The sequence below is a fragment of the Tarenaya hassleriana genome, unplaced genomic scaffold, assembly GCF_000463585.1.
Source record: "Tarenaya hassleriana unplaced genomic scaffold, ASM46358v1 Cleome51, whole genome shotgun sequence".
NCBI lineage: Eukaryota > Viridiplantae > Streptophyta > Magnoliopsida > Brassicales > Cleomaceae > Tarenaya > Tarenaya hassleriana.
This window is the reverse complement of record NW_010967800.1, coordinates 363,258-382,886: the sequence shown is the minus strand read 5'-3', so window position 1 is coordinate 382,886 and position 19,629 is coordinate 363,258. Positions and strand designations below refer to the sequence as shown.

Here is a 19,629-nt window from a genome sequence, read left to right as displayed (position 1 = left end):
AAAACACCCTCAATGAGTTTCTAAGTGAGCTAGGATCCATGTTTCACATGCTTTTGAGTCAGCTAGGGCATGACGCTCAAAACCATGCTATTTAGGTAGACAACACTTTGTCAATCACATCCTATGTGATTCTTAGATGAGTATGGGATAGTGATACGCTATCACTGCATGTTCCTCATTCCATCCTCACCATCAGGTCCAAGTCCGACTTGATAACCCAATTCAAGCTCAACCATATTTGAGCTATGAGAATCACGATTTCTCCATACTGCCTCACTAAGATAGTCAGGTACGCTCAGCTAGGGCATGGCCCGTAACCATGACGATCTAGGCCTTGACAGTTGCTCTACTAATAGGCGGTAACAGCTTGAGATTGCATGAGGCATAGGTGACTTGAACACCAGGGTACCTTAACTGAATTCAAGTCAGTTCAGTCAAGTTGTTCTGATCAACTCAGTTGAACTACACTTAGTTCTATTGAGTCGTCTATGTACAGAATCCCTTGGCTAAACAACAATTGTTCGCCTTAGATTCGATACCAGAACCCTCTCAATATCCTAATTTAGATATTTGATTTGAGACAACGATTGCACAATCAAAACTCTGAATTCTGGATTGTCATCAAGCTTGGTCTTATGTGAGGCTTTGATTCCAATTCTGATAATTGATTCGACACAACGATTGTTCGATCAAAAACTTAAATTTTTGGAATCCTGGATTTCCGAGGTCCAGACCGACCGGTCCAGCCTGTGGACCGATCGGTCTGACCAGTTCAGACCGTTCTGAGTTGTTCGGGTCTGGGTCCGAGACCCAGACCGGTCGGTCCAACCTTTGGACCGATCGGTCCGGACCTATTCGAACCGAACGGACTGTTCTCTGGTCCAATGTACTAGACCGGTCGGTCCAACCTTTCAGATCGAGTGCAGACCGAACCTGAAGATCGAACATTCCACCAGATCCAGACCGTTCGGTCCGAAGACCAGACCGGTCGGTCTGTCGAACGTAATCCGACGTTCTCTTGTGGTCATAGGTCCAGACCGGTCGGCCCAACCCTTAGACCGTTCGGTCTGACCTAATTTGACCAAAAGGCGAACAATTGCCGTCACGCGTAGACCGATCGGTCTACACGCTGGACCGGTCGGTCCACGCGATGGACAGACTTCGGATCTCGGTTTCGGATCCCAAAACCTAGGGGTTTCATCCCCGTTTCGACGCACCGTCAAGCCTCCCAAGAACCTCGCTCATCCATGCATCATTCAACAATCAAAATCATCAAACAAGCATAGATCTCATGTTTACATGCATTCTAACCATTAAAACCATGAAAACATACAAAGATCTATAGTCTACATGCATTCTAACAATTAAAATCATGCAAACCTGCAAAGATCTATTGTTTACATGCATCTTAACAATTAAAATCATGCAAACAAGCAACATGCACGGCGATATACAGAGAACCAGGCTCTCATACCACTGTTGGATTCCCTTCGGGTTCCTAGCATGCGATCTCATCGATCTAGGGTTTGGATTCTAGGTTTCACTCAGCGGAAGAAAAGATCTAAACCTAGCCAAACGTCACACAAAACCAATTGTGCAATAACCCGAACAATCGTGTGTATCATCGTGGGATTCGAATACTTACCTCGTTCTTTCTAGATCTGGAAGTATCAATCAATCCAGGGCCTGTTTTAATTACCCAGAGTTGAAAGCACAACTCCTCTACATGTATCCACACCGGCGGAATGAATTCCAACGCTTTGGAACGTATCTGCTAGGATTTGTGAAGAGAAAACGACGTCCTTGACTTGGAATCGATATTCTAATCTTTAGAACTCAAAATCAAGCTTCTCTAAGCTCTCATGAGTGTCCTAGGACGTCTGAGGTTAATTTTCTAGGGTTTTGTGGCGGCTCCCCAATTAATTAGGATTGCACAAAACCCTAAAACGCGGAAAAAGGAAACTTCCCCGAAAGTCGGACCGTCCGGTCTAGGTCTTGGACCGGACGGTCTGGCTTTCAACGCAGAACGGACAGTCCGCAAGTCTACGTGGAACGGACGGTCTGCATCTCTGGATCGAACGGTCCAGGTCTGGACCGGACGGTCTGGTGCTTGCTCCTAGAGCATTACAACCAACAGCTGGACCGTCCGATCCAGGTCTGGACCGGACGGTCTGGCCATCTGGAACTCTTCCAGATCGCTCCGTCGCTCTTTTCTCGCGTTGTTCTCTTCACGTGTGATCCATCCCTAATGGTGTGTGACCCTTTAGGCCCATTCGAAGTGGTAGTGGCTTCGGAAACCCTTTCCCGAACCACAAGTCATGGTTAGCCTCTAGCAAGACGCCATGACTACCCCCCTAGAATAGAGTTAGAGGTGATCTAACAAAGCCAGCCATAGTTCGAGTTCTGATCCTTTGTCTCACGATGTCGTATGTTGAACAAGGGCATGGTATGAGCCACCCTTCAAGTTCAACCGCTTACTCGTCTAGGCAAATCGACTGATAAAATAGATGTACCTTCATCTATAGCGTGGCCACGCATTTTCACAGTCCGATTTCCACGAGGGGCCCAGCGACATCTCTCCTGCGTAGGAGGTGACAAGTCCCATATTGCATGTCTACTATGATTCGTGAACGTATCTGAGCAACGCCGTTATGATCATCCGGTTAAAGATGACGTTTGACGCAGTCAAGATGCGCCACTCCTCATATCAGATACTCTAGACATCTCAGGTCCGAGGATCCAAGAACGAACCGCTGTATGAGATTCAAGTCATGACTCATATCCATGTAACAATCTCATGCGGGTCATCCAGTAACTCGTTCCAAACGAGAACCCATGATTGTGATTTACATCCAATGCATATGATCATAATCATCTATCACACATCATGCTGGTCTTAATTCATCATTGTTCCCACAATGACAACTGACCAGAGAGTTTAGAATCATCTGCAATGATTCAAGGATATCTACCGTAATATAACAAACATGCCAATCATATAACGGAAAAAGTAATGCATTCATAAACCAATGAATCAATACATAGTCAAAATGTCATATCACGGATCATCGTAGAGCATTACAACCAACACACAGAAGCTCGAATTTTTCCTCAGTCCCATCGTCTATTGCCTATCCTCCCAATTACTGTATATACTCTCATTTGATGCCAGGAGGAATATTTCAAGTGGATCAATATCTCGGAACTGATCGAAGACTTCCTGCGTCAAGATCTCGTGTACATCAACATAACACGTTGAGTCGGTAGTGGATGGCTGCTTCATATTGTGATCTAAGGTGAACTCAACAGTCTCGTCACCTATCTTCATAGTAAGACGACCAGCTCGGACATGTACTACCGCATCGGCCGTGTTCAGAAACGGTCGGCCCAAAATAATCGGTATCTTCGAGTCTTCATCCATGTCTAAAACAACAAGGTCTACAGGGACATAATAATCTCCGACTTTCAAAGAAACGTCCTCGAGAATACCTGCGGGATACTTAACAGACCGATCTGCTAGCTGTAGCGCCATCCGTATTGGCTTAAGCTCACCAATATTAAGTTTCTTGTAAATGGACAATGGTAGTAAACTGACGCTAGCCCCAAGGTCACACAATGCACGGTCAATCTCAATGTTTCCGATTTTGCAAGGAATCGAAAAACTACCAGGATCTGATCTCTTCCGTGGTAACTCATGCTGTAGAATTGCAGCGCTCACCTCTGTACTCAAGGCTACTGTCTCCTTCCCAATTACCCTCTTCTTGGTCAAGATGTCTTTCAAAAACTTCGAATAAGAGGGTATATGCAGCATAGCCTCATAGAACGATATAGTAACCTCTAGCTTCTGAAGCATATCAGTAAATCTCGAGAACTGTGTATCCTCAACATGCTTCTTAAATCGAGAAGGAAAAGGAACGGGTGGTACCTTAGGTGGAGGAGCGGCGTATGGCGTTTTCGGCTTCCTCTGCATTCACCCGAGGTGTCTCATCTGCTATGGCTTTTCCTTTCTCTTCGGCAGTGTGTCTAGACGTCGTCCCTTTTTCTGTAGGGACTGTTTCTGGAAGATTCTTTCTACTCCTCAGCTCAACAGCGTTTACATGCTCTCGTGGATTTGGCTCGGGTTTTCCAGGAAATGTGCCCTGCTGCCTAGAGGGCTGTGATGCCAGCTGTGCTATCTATGTATCTACGAGCTTCATGTGTGCGTCCATCCCGTCGAGTCTCCTGTCAATGGTGTCTTGCCTTGCCCTGTTGCTCTGTACCTCGGTTTTCAGCTCCGTAAATGATTTCTTCTGATCGAGCATTAGTTGGGCAAACATCGTCTTGATGTTAGCTTCATCGTTCTTTGCAGGTTGAGGCGCTCGGTAACCCTGATTCTTCTGCGCGTATCCTGGATTTTGATGCGCATATCCCTGATTCTGCCCCTGAAAATGTGGCTGAATGAAGCCCGGGGGGTTCTGAGGGACTCTGGAAACGCTCGGCTACTGTGCATTCAATGCTTCGCTCGGGTTTTCGTAGGAGAAACCAAGATGGTTCCTAGGCGCGTTCGGGTTGTAGAGATTGGAAGGATTCTAGTACTGATTCCTTCCTACTTAGTTGACACCCTCAACCGGTTCTTCCTCTGATGTTGCCTGATCAACCGGAAATATACCAGGCTGAACTTTCTGCGGGTTAGATGTATTCTTGAGTCCCATGTGCTGCTCGATTGCCGATAGATCTGACATTACCGCCTTTAAAGCAGCGAACTCGCCCAAATCTACCCGTCCGGTAGAGCGTCTGATGCTGTCTCCTGACATCCCTCTTGCTTTGGCCATCTTAGCAATTTGCATCTCTAGGGTGTCAAAGGGAATGTCATATACACTCCCTCCACAAGCTGCGCCCATCCATGCTCTAGTATCGCGTCTCAGTCCGTGGATGAACGTGGAAAGCAACAGTCGCTTATCCATGCTGTGGTGTGGACAAAGGCGCTGATAGCCTTTGAATCGCTCCCATGCATCGTATAGACTCTCATCACTCTCCTGAGTGAAGCTGTGTATGGCTCTCTGTGCAGCTCGGGTCTTCTCTGGGGAGTAGTATCTCGCCATGAATTGCTCCTCTAACTCCTCCCATGTCGTAATCGAGTTCGGCTCAAGGGTGTAGAGCCAATCTCTTGCCCGATCCATCAGTGAAAAAGGAAAGGCCTCCAAGTATACATCTTCAATCGTCATCCCTCGTGCCTTCCTAACTGATCTGCACAGCATCTTGAACTGAGTCAAGTGAGCAATGGGATCTTCTGTGGGCTGCCCTCTGAAACTCGCCTGACTGAACATCGTGATGCACTGTGGCGGTAGCTCGAAACTGTCTATGGGCGGTATGTTGAGCATGATAGGAGTTGGGTGTGCTTCGGTGCGATGTAAGAACCCAACCTCTCCTCTGCAACATAAGTAGCTTCGCCCTCGGTATGCTGATCGTAGAGTGGATTCATGTGCTCTTGATTCTCATGATGCTCCTCATCATGAACCACACGCTCTTGTTGATGATCGTGCGAACTGCTTGACCTCGACATACCTCCTCTTCTCTGCTGATTTCGGATGTCTCTCAAAGTACGCTCAATCTCCGGATCGTAGACTAGGTCTTCTCTCCGAGTAGAGCTCCTTGTCATGCACTAGAACCTTGCAAGTCGCAAAGAAACAAGTACTCGAAACCAAGTGAACCCGCAAAAACCAAAGAAAGAAAAAAAAGACAAAAAGAAAAAGAAAAAGAAAATAAGCTAAGATCTAGAGTCGATAAAAATCTACAAATAGGCTAACCAGTCCCCGGCAACGGCGCCAAAAACTTGATATGCGTGTATCGAGTCTAGAATTTGTAACCCGATTCACAACTCACCGCAAGGATACGGATCGTCGTAACACGGGGTCGAACGCAAGGATCGGTTGCTAAATCTAAACCCTAATCGAAACTAAATCAAAGCAAGCAAGTGGAAGTGATGGTGGAAGTATGTGAAATCTAAAATAACTAAAATAAGAAAGCAAATAAAAACGTGTAAACTATCAAGCAAAGATGACCATGGGTGTCGGGACCGTATTCACGTGTATGGGTATTTGCTAAGCATGCGAGAATCACGATATTGAATCTGTATTCGAGAATCGTCAAGCAACAAAGATAGAGAAATCATCTTCTGGCATATAACTCACTATCTAAAGTTTTCTAAATCCATATCCCTATGTGATTTATCAAACTAGATGCATGAAGACCACTATCATCAACCCTAGATCGATCAAACCATATTCCTATGTGAATAATACGATCTATTCTATCGATTTTGATCCGAAACTAAATCCATATTCCTATGTGATTCAGAATCTAAAACAATTGATCAAGGGGTCAGCAAACATCAATTGACATGAAGTGCAAATCGATAAAACCGAAACAAATCCAAAACGCAACCAAGTTAGGGTTCAAACATACCCAAAACACAAACGAATCCCTAACCCACATCCGTGGATCTACTGACGGTTCATGGAAAAATACAGAATAAAACCGAAATCAGAAACAAAAGAGGGAGAAGAAAGACTCATATCGACAGCCAAGCGATCTTCATGTTCCAACTATCCTTCTTCTTCCCGAGATCTCGTATACTCCTATTTATCTCCACCCAAGCTCTCCAAAGTCTGTCTAAAGTCTGTATAAAGTCTGTCTCCCTCTTGGACGTCTGTAGGTCTTTCTTATAAACCCTAGGCGGCGCCCCCAAAGTCCTACTCCCGCTCCAACTCTGAAAACTTCGAATATGGGCTTTTTCTGGGTTTTGACTCAGACCGAGTCAGTACTCTGACTCGACCGAGTCAAAATGGGCTTTTAAAATGTCGACCCAGCCCATTCTTCTGACTCGGTCCTTCTGACTCGGGCTTGCTGACTCGGGCATTCTGACTCGGATGTTCTGACTCGGACTCTTCGTAACAGGTTTGAATTTGGCCATCTCCAGCATGTTGACTCGGTCCACTTTCCATTGTTGACTCTGGCCGAGTCAAGGCGGGAAGTTCTTGATGTATCTCGTCCTTTTTGCTCCAGATTGCTTCCGTTTTGGTCTGAATCTCATCCAAGACCTGTAATCCTATAAAAACACAACCAATCGAGTTTCGTAGCCTAACACGCCTATAATGCCTACAAATGAACGTGAACCTCATATAGATTCCATAGAAACGTCCTGAAAATATAGAGAGAATTACGAGTTATCAGGCATCCGTTGGAAATCTGTGCACGCATTTAATTTCCTCTGACATTTTCCAACAGATGCCCATTAGAACAGTGAATTCCAATGGTCATCCGTTGGAAAATGCCTGGATTGTCGCGATAGACGCCAGGTTCCTCGAACGGATTTAATGTTTCAGTATTTCAAACGGATATCCGTTGGAAATCAATAACTACAAAAAAACAGTGTTTCTGCATTCGTTGCAAAATTTGCAACGCTTTACCAACGATTTACAACGTAAAAATGTTGCAACGAAATAGCAACGAATTAACACGTTTTTGCAACGCTTAGCAACGCAACGTTTTCGTTGAAACTTGCAACGACAATTTCATTGCAAGTTGCAACGATTAGCAACGTTATTTGACGGACGAAAATGTTGCAACGCATTTGCAACGCAACGGTAACGAGTTGCAATGCTTTTACAACGAAATAATTGCGTTGCTATAAGCAACGAAATTTTCGTTGCAACGAGTAACGTTTTGCAACGTAATTGCCACGCAGTTGAATTTCGTTGCTACCTAGCAACGCAGCTATTTCGTTGCTACCGATATTAGCAACGCAATTTATTCGGTGTCAGAATCGCTCTTTTTGGTAGCGACGCAATTGCGTTGTAAATTTTGTTTGCAACGCAATTTCGTTGCTAAACGAAAAAAATGGTGCAACGCAATTGCATTGCAAAACGGTGAAATCTATTAACCGGTTTTTACGTTGCAATGCAATTTCGTTGCTACGGTTTTAGGTTAGCAACGAAATTGCGTTGCAAAATTTTTTATAAAAACCACTCCTCCCTTTTCCACTTCAAACTTCGAAAATTCGAAAGAAAAAAATGACATCGAGTGGAAGTGATATTTATCACTCTAGACGATGGTTATACGAGAGAATTGATGCATCTACGGGCAATTTAAGCATCGAGTATGAAGAGGGGTTGCAGAATTTCATGCAATTTGCGACAAGTCAGAATCAGTGCGTAAGAACGGGTAAAATATATTGTCCATGTGCACGATGTGAAAATTCTAAATTTCTTACTCCAGAGGTGGTTCTAAAACATCTATTCAAAAGAGGTTTTGTTCCAAATTATTATGTTTGGGTTTACCACGGTGAAACGCTCGATGTTGTTAATGTTCCTACCATTAACGACAAATTTGTTGGGAGAAACAGTGAACCAACTAACCGTTACGTTGATATGGTTCAAGATGCATTCCCTTCTCAGTTTTGTTCTAACAGGGAAGATGAAGAACCAAACAACGAATCAAAAAGGTTTTTTGATTTGTTGGAGGCAGCTAATCAACCTATATATGAAGGTTGTGTAGAAGGATTATCCCAATTATCTCTTTCAGCACGAATGATGGGCATGAAGTCGAGTTATAATCTGACGGAGAATTGTATGGACGAGGTATGTCAGATGATGACCGATTATCTTCCTGGAGGTAACCATGCTCCTGATTCTTTCTACAATATGTCTAAACTCATGGGGCATGAGGGCTATCAAAATCGATGTATGCCAGAACAACTGCATGATTTTTTGGTCTGGAAATGATAAAGAGTTATCGAATTGTCGATTTTGTGGAGCTGATCGATTCAAACCCAGAAAAAATGTGCAACGTAAAAGAGTGCCATATAAACAGATGTTTTATTTGCCGATAGCAGACAGGTTGAAGAGATTATACGAATCTCACAAGACAGCATCTCAGATGCGTTGGCACGGAGAACATGTTTTGGATTCAGGAAACATGCGTCATCCATCAGATGGTGAGGCATGGAAGCATTTTGTGCAGCTATATCCTGATTTTGCCTGTGAGGTGAGAAATGTTTATCTGTGTTTATGCACCGATGGTTTTGCACCGTATGGTCAGTCTGGGAAACAATATTCATTATGGCCAATTGTGTTGTCGCCGTATAATCTACCACCAGAAATGTGTTTGAAAAGAGAGTTTTTATTTCTGACGATATTACTAACGGGACCTTCTCATCCGAAGAAGAGTTTTGATGTGTTCCTCCAACCTTTGATTGATGAATTATTGATGTTGTGAGAACAAGGTGTTGATGCGTATGACGTTTCAACAAGACAGAACTTCAACTTGAGAGCAGTGTTGATGTGGACAATCAGTGATTTTCCGGTTTATGGAATGTTGTCTGGGTGGAGTACATGGACGTTTAGCATGTCCTTATTGCATGGATGAGATTGATTCATTCCAATTAAAACATAGGCGGAAACCATATTGGTTTGATTGTCATCGCAGATTTTTACCATTGGATCATCCATGGAGGCGCAACAAAAAAAATTTTAGACGGAACAAAGTTGTGACCGATCCAAGCCCTCTTCTTTCTGACGGGTGATGAAATATTGTACGAGCGTATCGATAGCATTTTCGGCGTACAAAAAACAACCGAATGTGAAGGAAACATGCATTCCACACCACATGAGTATGGTGATTACCATAATTGGTATAAACGAAGTATCTTTTGGGATTTAACGTACTGGCGTACTCATAGACTTCGTCACATTCTCGACGTCATGCACATTGAGAAGAATTTTTTCGATAATATCATCGACACACTCATGAATGTGAAAGGTAACTTTTTTTCCATTTTTCCATTAATAATTTTGTGGTTATTATATACATTAATATATATTGTTTATCACATTTTGTAAATTTATTGTAGGTAAATCAAAGGATAACATCGCTTCAAGGATGGATGTTAAGGACATATGTTCTCGGAAAGATTTGGAGATCAGAGCAGATGGAAAAGCTCCTGTTCCCATCTTCAAACTCTCTAAAGATGAAAATCTTGCGATTTTAAAGTGGTTGAGAGATGAAGTCAAGTTTTCAGATGGATATGCTTCAAATATTGGAAGGTGTGTTGATCTGGAAGGTGGAAAACTACATGGGATGAAAAGTCATGATTGTCATGTATTTATTCAACGCCTACTTCCCGTTGCCATCGGTGAACTGCTACCACAACCTGTAGTCGAAGCTTTATGCGGTACGTGTGGATATTTCTAGTTAAAATTAACAACATGTACGTACTGAATAACAATATATTACGCTTATAAAATTAATATCGTTGCAGGTATCAGCACGTTCTTCCGAGACATTTGTTCTAAGAACTTAAATGTCAAAGATGTTGAAACTATGAAGACTAATATTCCGATCATTCTGTGTGCGCTTGAAAAGGTAAGAAACTAAATTTTTTGTAAGTTATTTAAGTTCATGTTTCATGAAATTTTAATTGTCATGTTTGATGTACAGATATTCCCCCCATCGTTCTTCGATTTTATGGAGCATTTGACGATACATCTTCCAGATGAAGCAATCCTCGGAGGACCAGTTCAATTCAGATGGATGTATCCGTTTGAAAGGTTCTTCTACCATCTTAAGCGCAAGGTGAAAAACAAGAATAAACCAGAAAGTGCAATCGTCAAACAGTACGTTAATGAGGAGGTGACGTTTTTTACAAACTACTACTTCGAGTCTCATGTCCAAACGAAACACAGAAGTGTATCTATACATGCAGACGAAGAGCGACTGTTTAAATACAACGAAATTGTGCCAGATATGTTCTATCAGACTGGACGGCTTTGTGGAAAATCCAGTCGACGTTGTTAACGACGAGGAGTATCGACTTGCACACACATACATCTTATTGAATTGTGAAGACATTCGACCCATTGAGTGTTTGTTTGACGAGGACATGATACGTCAACATCCAGATATTGATGGTGATGGTCTGACCAAGATGAAAGAAACTTTCTTCTCGACTTGGTTATGTCAGTATGTAAGTATTAGTTAACTTTTTTAATTTCTGTCTATGTTTATTATTATAATATTAAATGTAACCATAATTGTCTCATTGATTTCAGGTGCAACAATCACCGCATCATCCAGTCTGGTTGAAAGATTTGATCCACAGTCCATCGAAAAAGGTGACATGTTATCTGATCATGTTCACAAGAGGATACACGTTTCACACATTCGATCATGGTTCAGTACGACGAGTATCGAACTACGGAATTTGTGTTCGAGGTTCCGTAAGCTGTGACGTACCGAATGAACCTGATTACTACGGCATTCTTAAGGAAATCATGGTTCTCGAATACAACGGGTATGTTGGACTACGAATAGTTTTATTCAACTGTGACTGGTTTGATCATACACAGGGCAGAGGCATCAGAAAGAACGTTGTCGAAACTGTTGATGTTAACATCACAAGGAAGTATAAAAAATACGATCCATTCATCCTTTCATCCCAAGCTGATCAGGTGTGTTATATGTCTTATCCAAGTGTGAAACGGCGGCGTGAACAATGGAGTACGGTCATCAGAATACAACCACAACGAATATCCCATGAAGAAAATGCAACCGATTCAACAATGTTACCTCTTCAAAAAATCATTCATCACGTCGAAGAATTGAACGCGTTGGCATTGCCGTCAGTTGATAACCTTATTGGGCATATTGAAGATGATATTTTATGTGTTGATGAAAATATTATTGAAGAAGGAGATAGTGAACCCAAAGAAAGTGATGTAAACGATGAGGATGAAGAAGATTCTGATTGAAAAAAAATATATCTAGATTTAGCAACGAAATTGCGTTGCTAATGTTGTAGCAACGAAATTGCGTTGCTATATAGATTTAGCAACGAAATTTCGTTGCGACCTCCATACAAAATCGGTCTGCATGCAGGAGACATGTTGCAACGATTCGCCTCCTTTCGCAACGAAATTGCGTTGCTACATTGAAATGAAATTTCGTTGCAAAGTTCCACTATATAAAGGAACGAATTTCGTTTCTATTTACCACACAACCAATAACAACTTCACTTTCTCTCTCTAAACTCTTCTTCCAACACCCTTATTCTTTCCTCTACCTCGTCTTCCAAAAAGTTCGGTAAAATACATATAATTTTGAAAACCCTATTATATTTTCGTTTATAATTTATATAAATTTTAATAATTGTTTTATTTTGCAGGAAAATGGATAGGAGATTTGCTGCACGTAGCTACGAACATGGTAGCGGGTCGACTCCGCCACAACAAATTCCCGAAGCTTCACAGCGGATGCAGTACTCTGACATCACGTCCAATCCACAGAGAACGCAATTGCGTAAACTCCATCCTAACAAAGACGATGGGGCATTGTGGTAAAATTTAATTATTTTGTTTTATAAAATTAAAATATAAATTTGGTTAAAAAATATTACTTACATTGGTAATTTTTAGGTTTAATGTCGATCAAGCGGTTAATAATTCCTTCTCGTCGTTTATTGAAAGTAATTTTACTGGACCTTAGATGAATTGGTCTTCATTACCCGAGACCACTCGGCAACACTGGTTTGCTAGTTTTATTGTAAGTTATTTTTTTTGAAAATTAGTAAATTAATAAAAATATTAATTTTAATTAAGTTTTTTTAGCAATCTTGGTATTGGGATGAGATGCATACCTCGAGGGTCTATGACGTATGGAAAAGATGTGTCATGGACCTACTCAAATCCAAGGTCAACAGGTATAAACGATATTGGCAGATGAAACCAGATCGTTCTCCCCCGAAGAACATTGAAAGCGGGGTTTGGGCCCAGATGGTGGAGTATTGGGAGAACCCCATCAACATTGAACGAAGTAAAAAGGCGGCCCAAAGTAGAAAGACAGACGTGACTCCTGAAACCGGTCCAAGCAAGCATACATCGGGCCGAAAGCCATTTAGTCGGGTCATGCATGCATTGGTAATTAATTAATATATATTTTCAAACATCATATATATAATATATAGAAAATTATTCATGTTATAAAAAATTTTTTGTAGACCCGAACGTGTGGAAAAAACCATCGCTTCTTGATGTACACATACAAGGAAAGATGGTACTATAATCGACGGGAAAGCCAAAAATTTGATTAACGAGATCGAACAAGCGGTACGTTTTTAAATATATAAATAGTTCTATAAATATAGATTAATTATTAAATTTTTAAATCTTATATATCACAGCAAACAACGCTTGAGGAATCTCAAGCAACTGCGTTGGGAATGAATACTACAACGCAATTGTCACAACAACAAATCGATGAACTATATCTCAAGGTAAGTTGGTTTATTTTTTATTTCTGATAATGTTTTATTTTTTAGTTATAATTAGATAACATACTAATTGTGATATTTGAATTCAGACCGTAAAACCGAACAAATACGGTCGTATATATGGACTTGGGTCGCTCAAACAAGATATCATCAACACCGCTGCCGGGGAAGGAGGAGCACCAGTTGTTCAGGAGATTGTCACAATACAGCGATGACTCCAAGAATTAGAAGAACAAGTGCCTAACAATTTTGTGTCGCGAGCCGAGTACGAGAACTAAAGCAGCGGCACAACTACCTTCAACTGTGACTGGTTTGATCATACACAGGGCAGAGGCATCAGAAAGAACGCTGTCGGAACTGTTGATGTTAACATCACAAGGAAGTATAAAAAATACGATCCATTCATCCTTTCATCCCAAGCTGATCAGGTGTGTTATATGCCTTATCCTAGTGTGGAACGGCGGCGTGAACAATGGAATGCGGTCATCAGAATACAACCACAACGAATATTCGATGAAGAAAATGCAACCGATTAAACAATGCTATCTCTTCAAGAAATCATTCATCATGTCGAAGAATTGAACGCGTTGACATTGCCGTCAGTTGATAACCTTATTGGGCATATTGAAGATGATATTTTACGTGTTGATGAAAATATTATTGAAGAAGGAGATAGTGAACCCAAAGAAAGTGATGTAAACGATGAGGATGAAGAGGATTCTGATTGAAAAAAAAATATATCTAGATTTAGCAACGAAATTGTGTTGCTAATGTTGTAGCAACGAAATTGCGTTGCTATATAGATTTAGCAACGAAATTTCGTTGCGACCTCCATGCAAAATCGGTCTGCATGCAGGAGACATGTTGCAACGATTCGCCTCCTTTCGCAACGAAATTGCGTTGCTAATTCTGTTAGCAACGCAATTTCGTTGCTACATTGAAATGAAATTTCGTTGCAAAGTTCCACTATATAAAGGAACGAATTTCGTTTCTATTTACCACACAACCAACAACAACTTCACTTTCTCTCTCTAAACTCTTCTTCCAACACCCTTATTCTTCCCTCTACCTCTTCTTCCAAAAAGTTCGGTAAAATACATATAATTTTGAAAACGCTATTATATTTTCGTTTATAATTTATATAAATTTTAATAATTATTTTATTTTGTAGGAAAATGGATAGGAGATTTGCTGCACGTAGCTATGGACGCGGTAGCGGGTCGACTCCGCCACAACAAATTCCCGAAGCTTCACAGCGGGTGCAGTACTCTGACATCACGTCCAATCCACAGAGGACGCGATTGCGTAAACTCCATCCTAACAAAGAGGATGGGGCATTGTGGTAAATTTTAATTATTTTGTTTTATAAAATTAAAATATAAATTTGGTTAAAAAATATTACTTATATTGGTAATTTTTAGGTTTAATGTCGATCAGGCGGTTAATAATTCCGTCTCGTCGTTTATTGAAAGTAATTTTACTGGACCTTGGATGAATTGGATTAAGTTTTTTTAGCAATCTTGGTATTGGGATGAGGTGCATACCTCGAGGGTCTATGACGTATGGAAAAGATGTGTCATGGACCTACTCAAATCCAAGGTCAACAGGTATAAACGATATTGGCAGATGAAGCCAGATCGTTCTCCCCCAAAGAACATTGAAAGCGGGGTTTGGGCCCAGATGGTGGAGTATAGGAAGAACCCCATCAACATTGAAAGAAGTAAAAAGGCAGTCCAAAGTAGAAAGACGGACGTGACTCCCAAAACCGGTCCAAGCAAGCATACATCGGCCCGAAAACTATTTAGTCGGGTCATGCATGCATTGGTAATTCTTTAATATATATTTTCAAACATCATATATATAATATATAGAAAATTATTCATGTTATAAAAATTTTTTTGTATGCCCGAACGTGTGAAAAACAACCATCGCTTTTTGATGTACACATATAAGGAAAGATGGTACTATAATCGACGGAAAAACCAAAAATTTGATTAACGAGATCGAACAAGCGGTACGTTTTTAAATATATAAATAGTTCTATAAATATAGAAAAATTATTAAATTTTTAAATCTTATATATCACAGCAAACAACGCTTGAGGAATCTCAAGCAACTGCGTTGGGAATGAATACTACAACGCAATTGTCACAACAACAAATCGATGAATTATATGTCAAGGTAAGTTGGTTTATTTTTATTTCTGATAATGTTTTATTTTTTAGTTATAATTAGATAACATACTAATTGTGATATTTGAATTCAGACCGTAAAACCGAACAAATACGGTCGTATATATGGACTTGGATCGCTCAAACAAGATATCATCAACACCGTTGCCGGGAAAAGAGGAGTACCAGTTGTTCAGGAGATTGTCACACTACAGCTATGACTCCAAGAATTAGAAGAACAGGTGCATAACAATTTTGTGTCGCGAGCTGAGTACGACGAACTAAAGCAACGACACAACTAACTCCAACTGCTAGTTGATCAAAACATAAGAAATGTCAACATCGGCGGTGCAGAAGGTAGCGGTGGAAATGATGATGCTCCCGACGATGGTGCTGAAGATGCGGCCGATGTTAATTTGAATTTTTTTTATTTTCAATAAATTGTATTTTTAATGTCTTTTTGTTTTTTAATTTTTTTTAAAGTTAGCAACGAAATATTTCGTTGCTAATAGCGTTGCTACGATAATTTTGTAACGCAGAATATAGTTGCTATAAACGTTGCAAGAAATTTTGCAACGCAATTTCGTTGCAAAGTTGCGATTTTTTAATTATGCGGAACAACCATTGCAACGCAATTTTCGTTGCTATACGTTGCAAGTAGCAATGAAATGTTGCGTTCCAAAACCATTGCTACGAGCAACGAAATTGCGTTGCTAACGTTACAACGCTGTATCAACGCAACTTTTTCGTTACTACTTGCAACAAAAATCGCTTCATTGTTATTTCGTTGCTACGTTTGCAACAGAAAATTTTGCGTTGCTCCTGCTGACAACTCCTATTTTTCTCTACATTTCCAGGGCGTTTTTATAGGATTTATACGAGGATCACATACATTTGTAGGCATTATAGGCGTGTTAGGCCACGAAACTCGGTTTAATTGTGTTTTTATAGGATTACAGGTCTCGGATGCGATTTGGAGCAAGACGGGAGCAATCTGGAGCAAAAAGGATGAAAGAGTCAAGAATTTCCTGCCTTGACTCGGCCCGGGTCAGATACCCGACCCGAGTCAGATACCCCGAGTCAACATGCCCGAGTCAGAAGGACCGAGTCAGAAGATTGGGCTGGGCCGAATTCTTATGAGTCCCGTTTTGACTTGGTCGAGTCAGAGTATTGACTTGGTCCGAGTCAAAACCCAGAAAAAACCCACATTCGAATTTTCAGACTTTGAACGGGAGTAGGACTTCGGGAGAGCCGCCTAGGGTTTATAAAAAGAGCCGACAGACGTCCTAGAGGACAGAGAGCCTTAGAGAACACTTAGATACAGACTTTTGGAGAGCTTTTGGTGAGAGAAGAATAGAAGTTCACGGGATTTCGGGAAGAAGAAGGAAGATTCGATCGTGGAGACTACCAATCTGCATGAGTCTTTCTTTCCTCTCTTTATTCTCTTACCTTATGAGTTAGGGATTCGTATGTGTTTTGGGTATGTTTGAACCCTAACTTGGATTTCGACGTTATGCTTGTTTCGGTTTATCGATCTATGCTTTCTTTTCTATTGGTGTTTGCTAATCACTTGGCCAATATTCTGAGATTCTAAATCACATAGAGATATGGGTTTAGTTTCGGATCGAGATTGATGAATGAATCGTATTATTCACATAGAAATATGGTTTAATCGATTTAGGGTTGATGATAGCGTTCTTCATGCATCTAGGGTTAACTTGAATAGATCGAGAGATTGACGAGTTATTCTAGATAGTGAGATAGTAGACCGAGAGGTGAATTCTCTACTTTCGATGTTTGATGATTCCTGAATACAAGTACGATGTCGTTATTCTCGCATGCTTAGTAAATACTCAAACACGCGAATATGATCCTGACACCCGTAGTCATCCTTGTTGGATAGGTCACTCGTTTTTATTGCATTCTTAGCTTAGTTATTATTCTTTTCACGTATTTCCATCATCACTTGCTTGCTTGCTTTGATTTATTTTCGATTTAGGTTTAGATTTAGCTACCGGTCCTCGTATTCGACCCCGTGTTACGACGATCCGTATCCTTGCGGTGAGTTGTGAATCGGGTAATAGATTTTAGACTCGATACACACGTATCAAGTTTTTGGCGCCGTTGTCGGGGACTGGTTAGCCTATTTCTAGGTCTTTATTGATTCTAGATCTTAGCTTGTTTTCTTTTTACTTTTTCTTTTTGTTTTTCTTTCTTTGGTTTTTGCGGATTCACTTGGTTTCGAGTTCTTCTTTTTCTTTGCGATTTGCAGGATTCTAGTGCATGATAAGGAGCTCTACTCGGAGAGAAGACTTAGTCTACGATCCGGAGATTGAGCGTACTTTGAGAGACATCCGAAATCAGCAGAGAAGAGGAGGTATGTCGAGGTCAAGCAGTTCGCACGACCATCAACAAGAGCGTGAGGTTCATGATGAGGAGCATCACGAGAACCAAGAGCACATGAACCCGCTCTACGATCAACATACCGAGGGCGAAGCTACATACGTTGCAGAGGAGACTTTGGGTTCTTACATTGCACCGAAGCACACCCAACTCCTATCATGCATCAACCGTCCGCCCATTGACATTTTCGAGCTACCGCCACAGTGCATCACGATGTTCAGTCAGGCGAGTTTCAGAGGGCGGCCTATAGAAGATCCCATTGCTCGCTTGACTCAGTTCAAGATGCTGTGCAGATCAGTTAGGAAGGCACGAGGGATGACCATCGAGGATGTATACTTGGAGGCCTTTCCTTTTTCACTGATGGACCGGGCAAGAGATTTGCTCTACACTCTTGAGCCAAACTCGATTACAACATGGGAGGAGCTAGATGAGCAATTTATGGCGAAATACTACTCCCCAGAGAAGACCAAAGCTGCACATAGAGCCATACACAGCTTCACTCAGGAGAGTGACGAGAGTTTATACGATGCATGGGAGCGATACAAAGGCTATCAGCGCCTTTGTCCACACCACGACATGGATAAGCGGTTGTTGCTTTACACGTTCATCCACGGACTGAGAGACGATACTAGAGCATGGATGGACGCAGCATGTGGAGGGAGTGTATACGACATTCTCTTTGACACCCTAGAGATGCAGATTGCTAAGATGGCTAGAGCAAGAGGGATGTCAGGAGACAGCATCAGACGCTCTACAGGACGGGTAGATTTGGGCGAGTCCGCTGCTTTGAAAGCAGTCATGTCTGATTTATCGGCAATCAAGCAGAACATGGGACTCAAAAATACGTCTAACCCGCAGAAAATCCAGCCTGGTATGTTTCTGGTTGACCAGGCCACATCAGAGGAAGGACCGGTTGAGGACGTCAACTACATTGGCAGGAATCAATACCAAAATCCTTCTAATCTCTACAACCCGAACGCGCCTAGAAACCATTCTAGTTTCTCCTACGGAAACCTGAGCGGAGCATTGAATGCACAGCAGCAGGGCGTTTCCAGAATCCCTCAGAACCCCCCGGGCTTCACTCAGTCACGTTTTCAGGGGCAGAATCAGGGATATGCGCAACAGAATCCAGGATACGGGCAGTAGAATCAGGGTTACCGAGCGCCTCAACCGGCAAAGAATGATGAAGCGGACATCAAGACGATGCTTGCCCAACTAATGCTCGATCAGAAGACATCATTTACGGAGCTAAAAACCGAGGTACAGAGCATAAGGGCAAGGCAAGACACCTTTGAGAGGAGACTTGATGGGATGGATGCACATATGAAGCTAGTGGATACACAGATCGCACAGCTTGCATCACAACCATCTAGACAGCAGGGCACATTTCCTGGGAAGCCCGAGCCAAATCCACGAGAGCATGTAAACGCTGTTGAGCTGAGGAGTGGAAAGAATCTGCCAGAGACAGTCCCTGCAGAAAAAGGGACGACGTCTAGATTCACTGCCGAAGAGAAAGGAAAAGCCATAGCAGATGAGACACCTCAGGTGAATGCAGAGAAAGCCGAAACGCCATACGTCGCCCCTCCACCTAAGGTACCACCCGTTCCTTTTCCTTCTCGATTGAAGAAGCATGTTGAGGATACACAGTTCTCGAGATTTGCTGATATGCTTCAGAAGCTAGAGGTTACTATACCGTTCTATGAGGCTATGCTGCAGATACCCTCTTATTCGAAGTTTCTGAAAGACATCTTG

General features: G+C 41.8%; 1 protein-coding gene across 1 annotated transcript in view; it reads right to left on the bottom strand.

Annotated features, from left to right (window-relative positions):
* Positions 1-4,721, bottom strand: part of LOC104827548 (TMV resistance protein N-like) — a 39,688-nt gene extending 34,967 nt beyond the window's left edge. The window contains exon 1 of the mRNA XM_010560724.1: positions 4,629-4,721. Coding sequence (XP_010559026.1) covers positions 4,629-4,721 — 93 coding nt within the window. The remainder of the gene's footprint in view (positions 1-4,628) is intronic.
* Between the last annotated feature and the right edge of the window lie 14,908 nt (positions 4,722-19,629).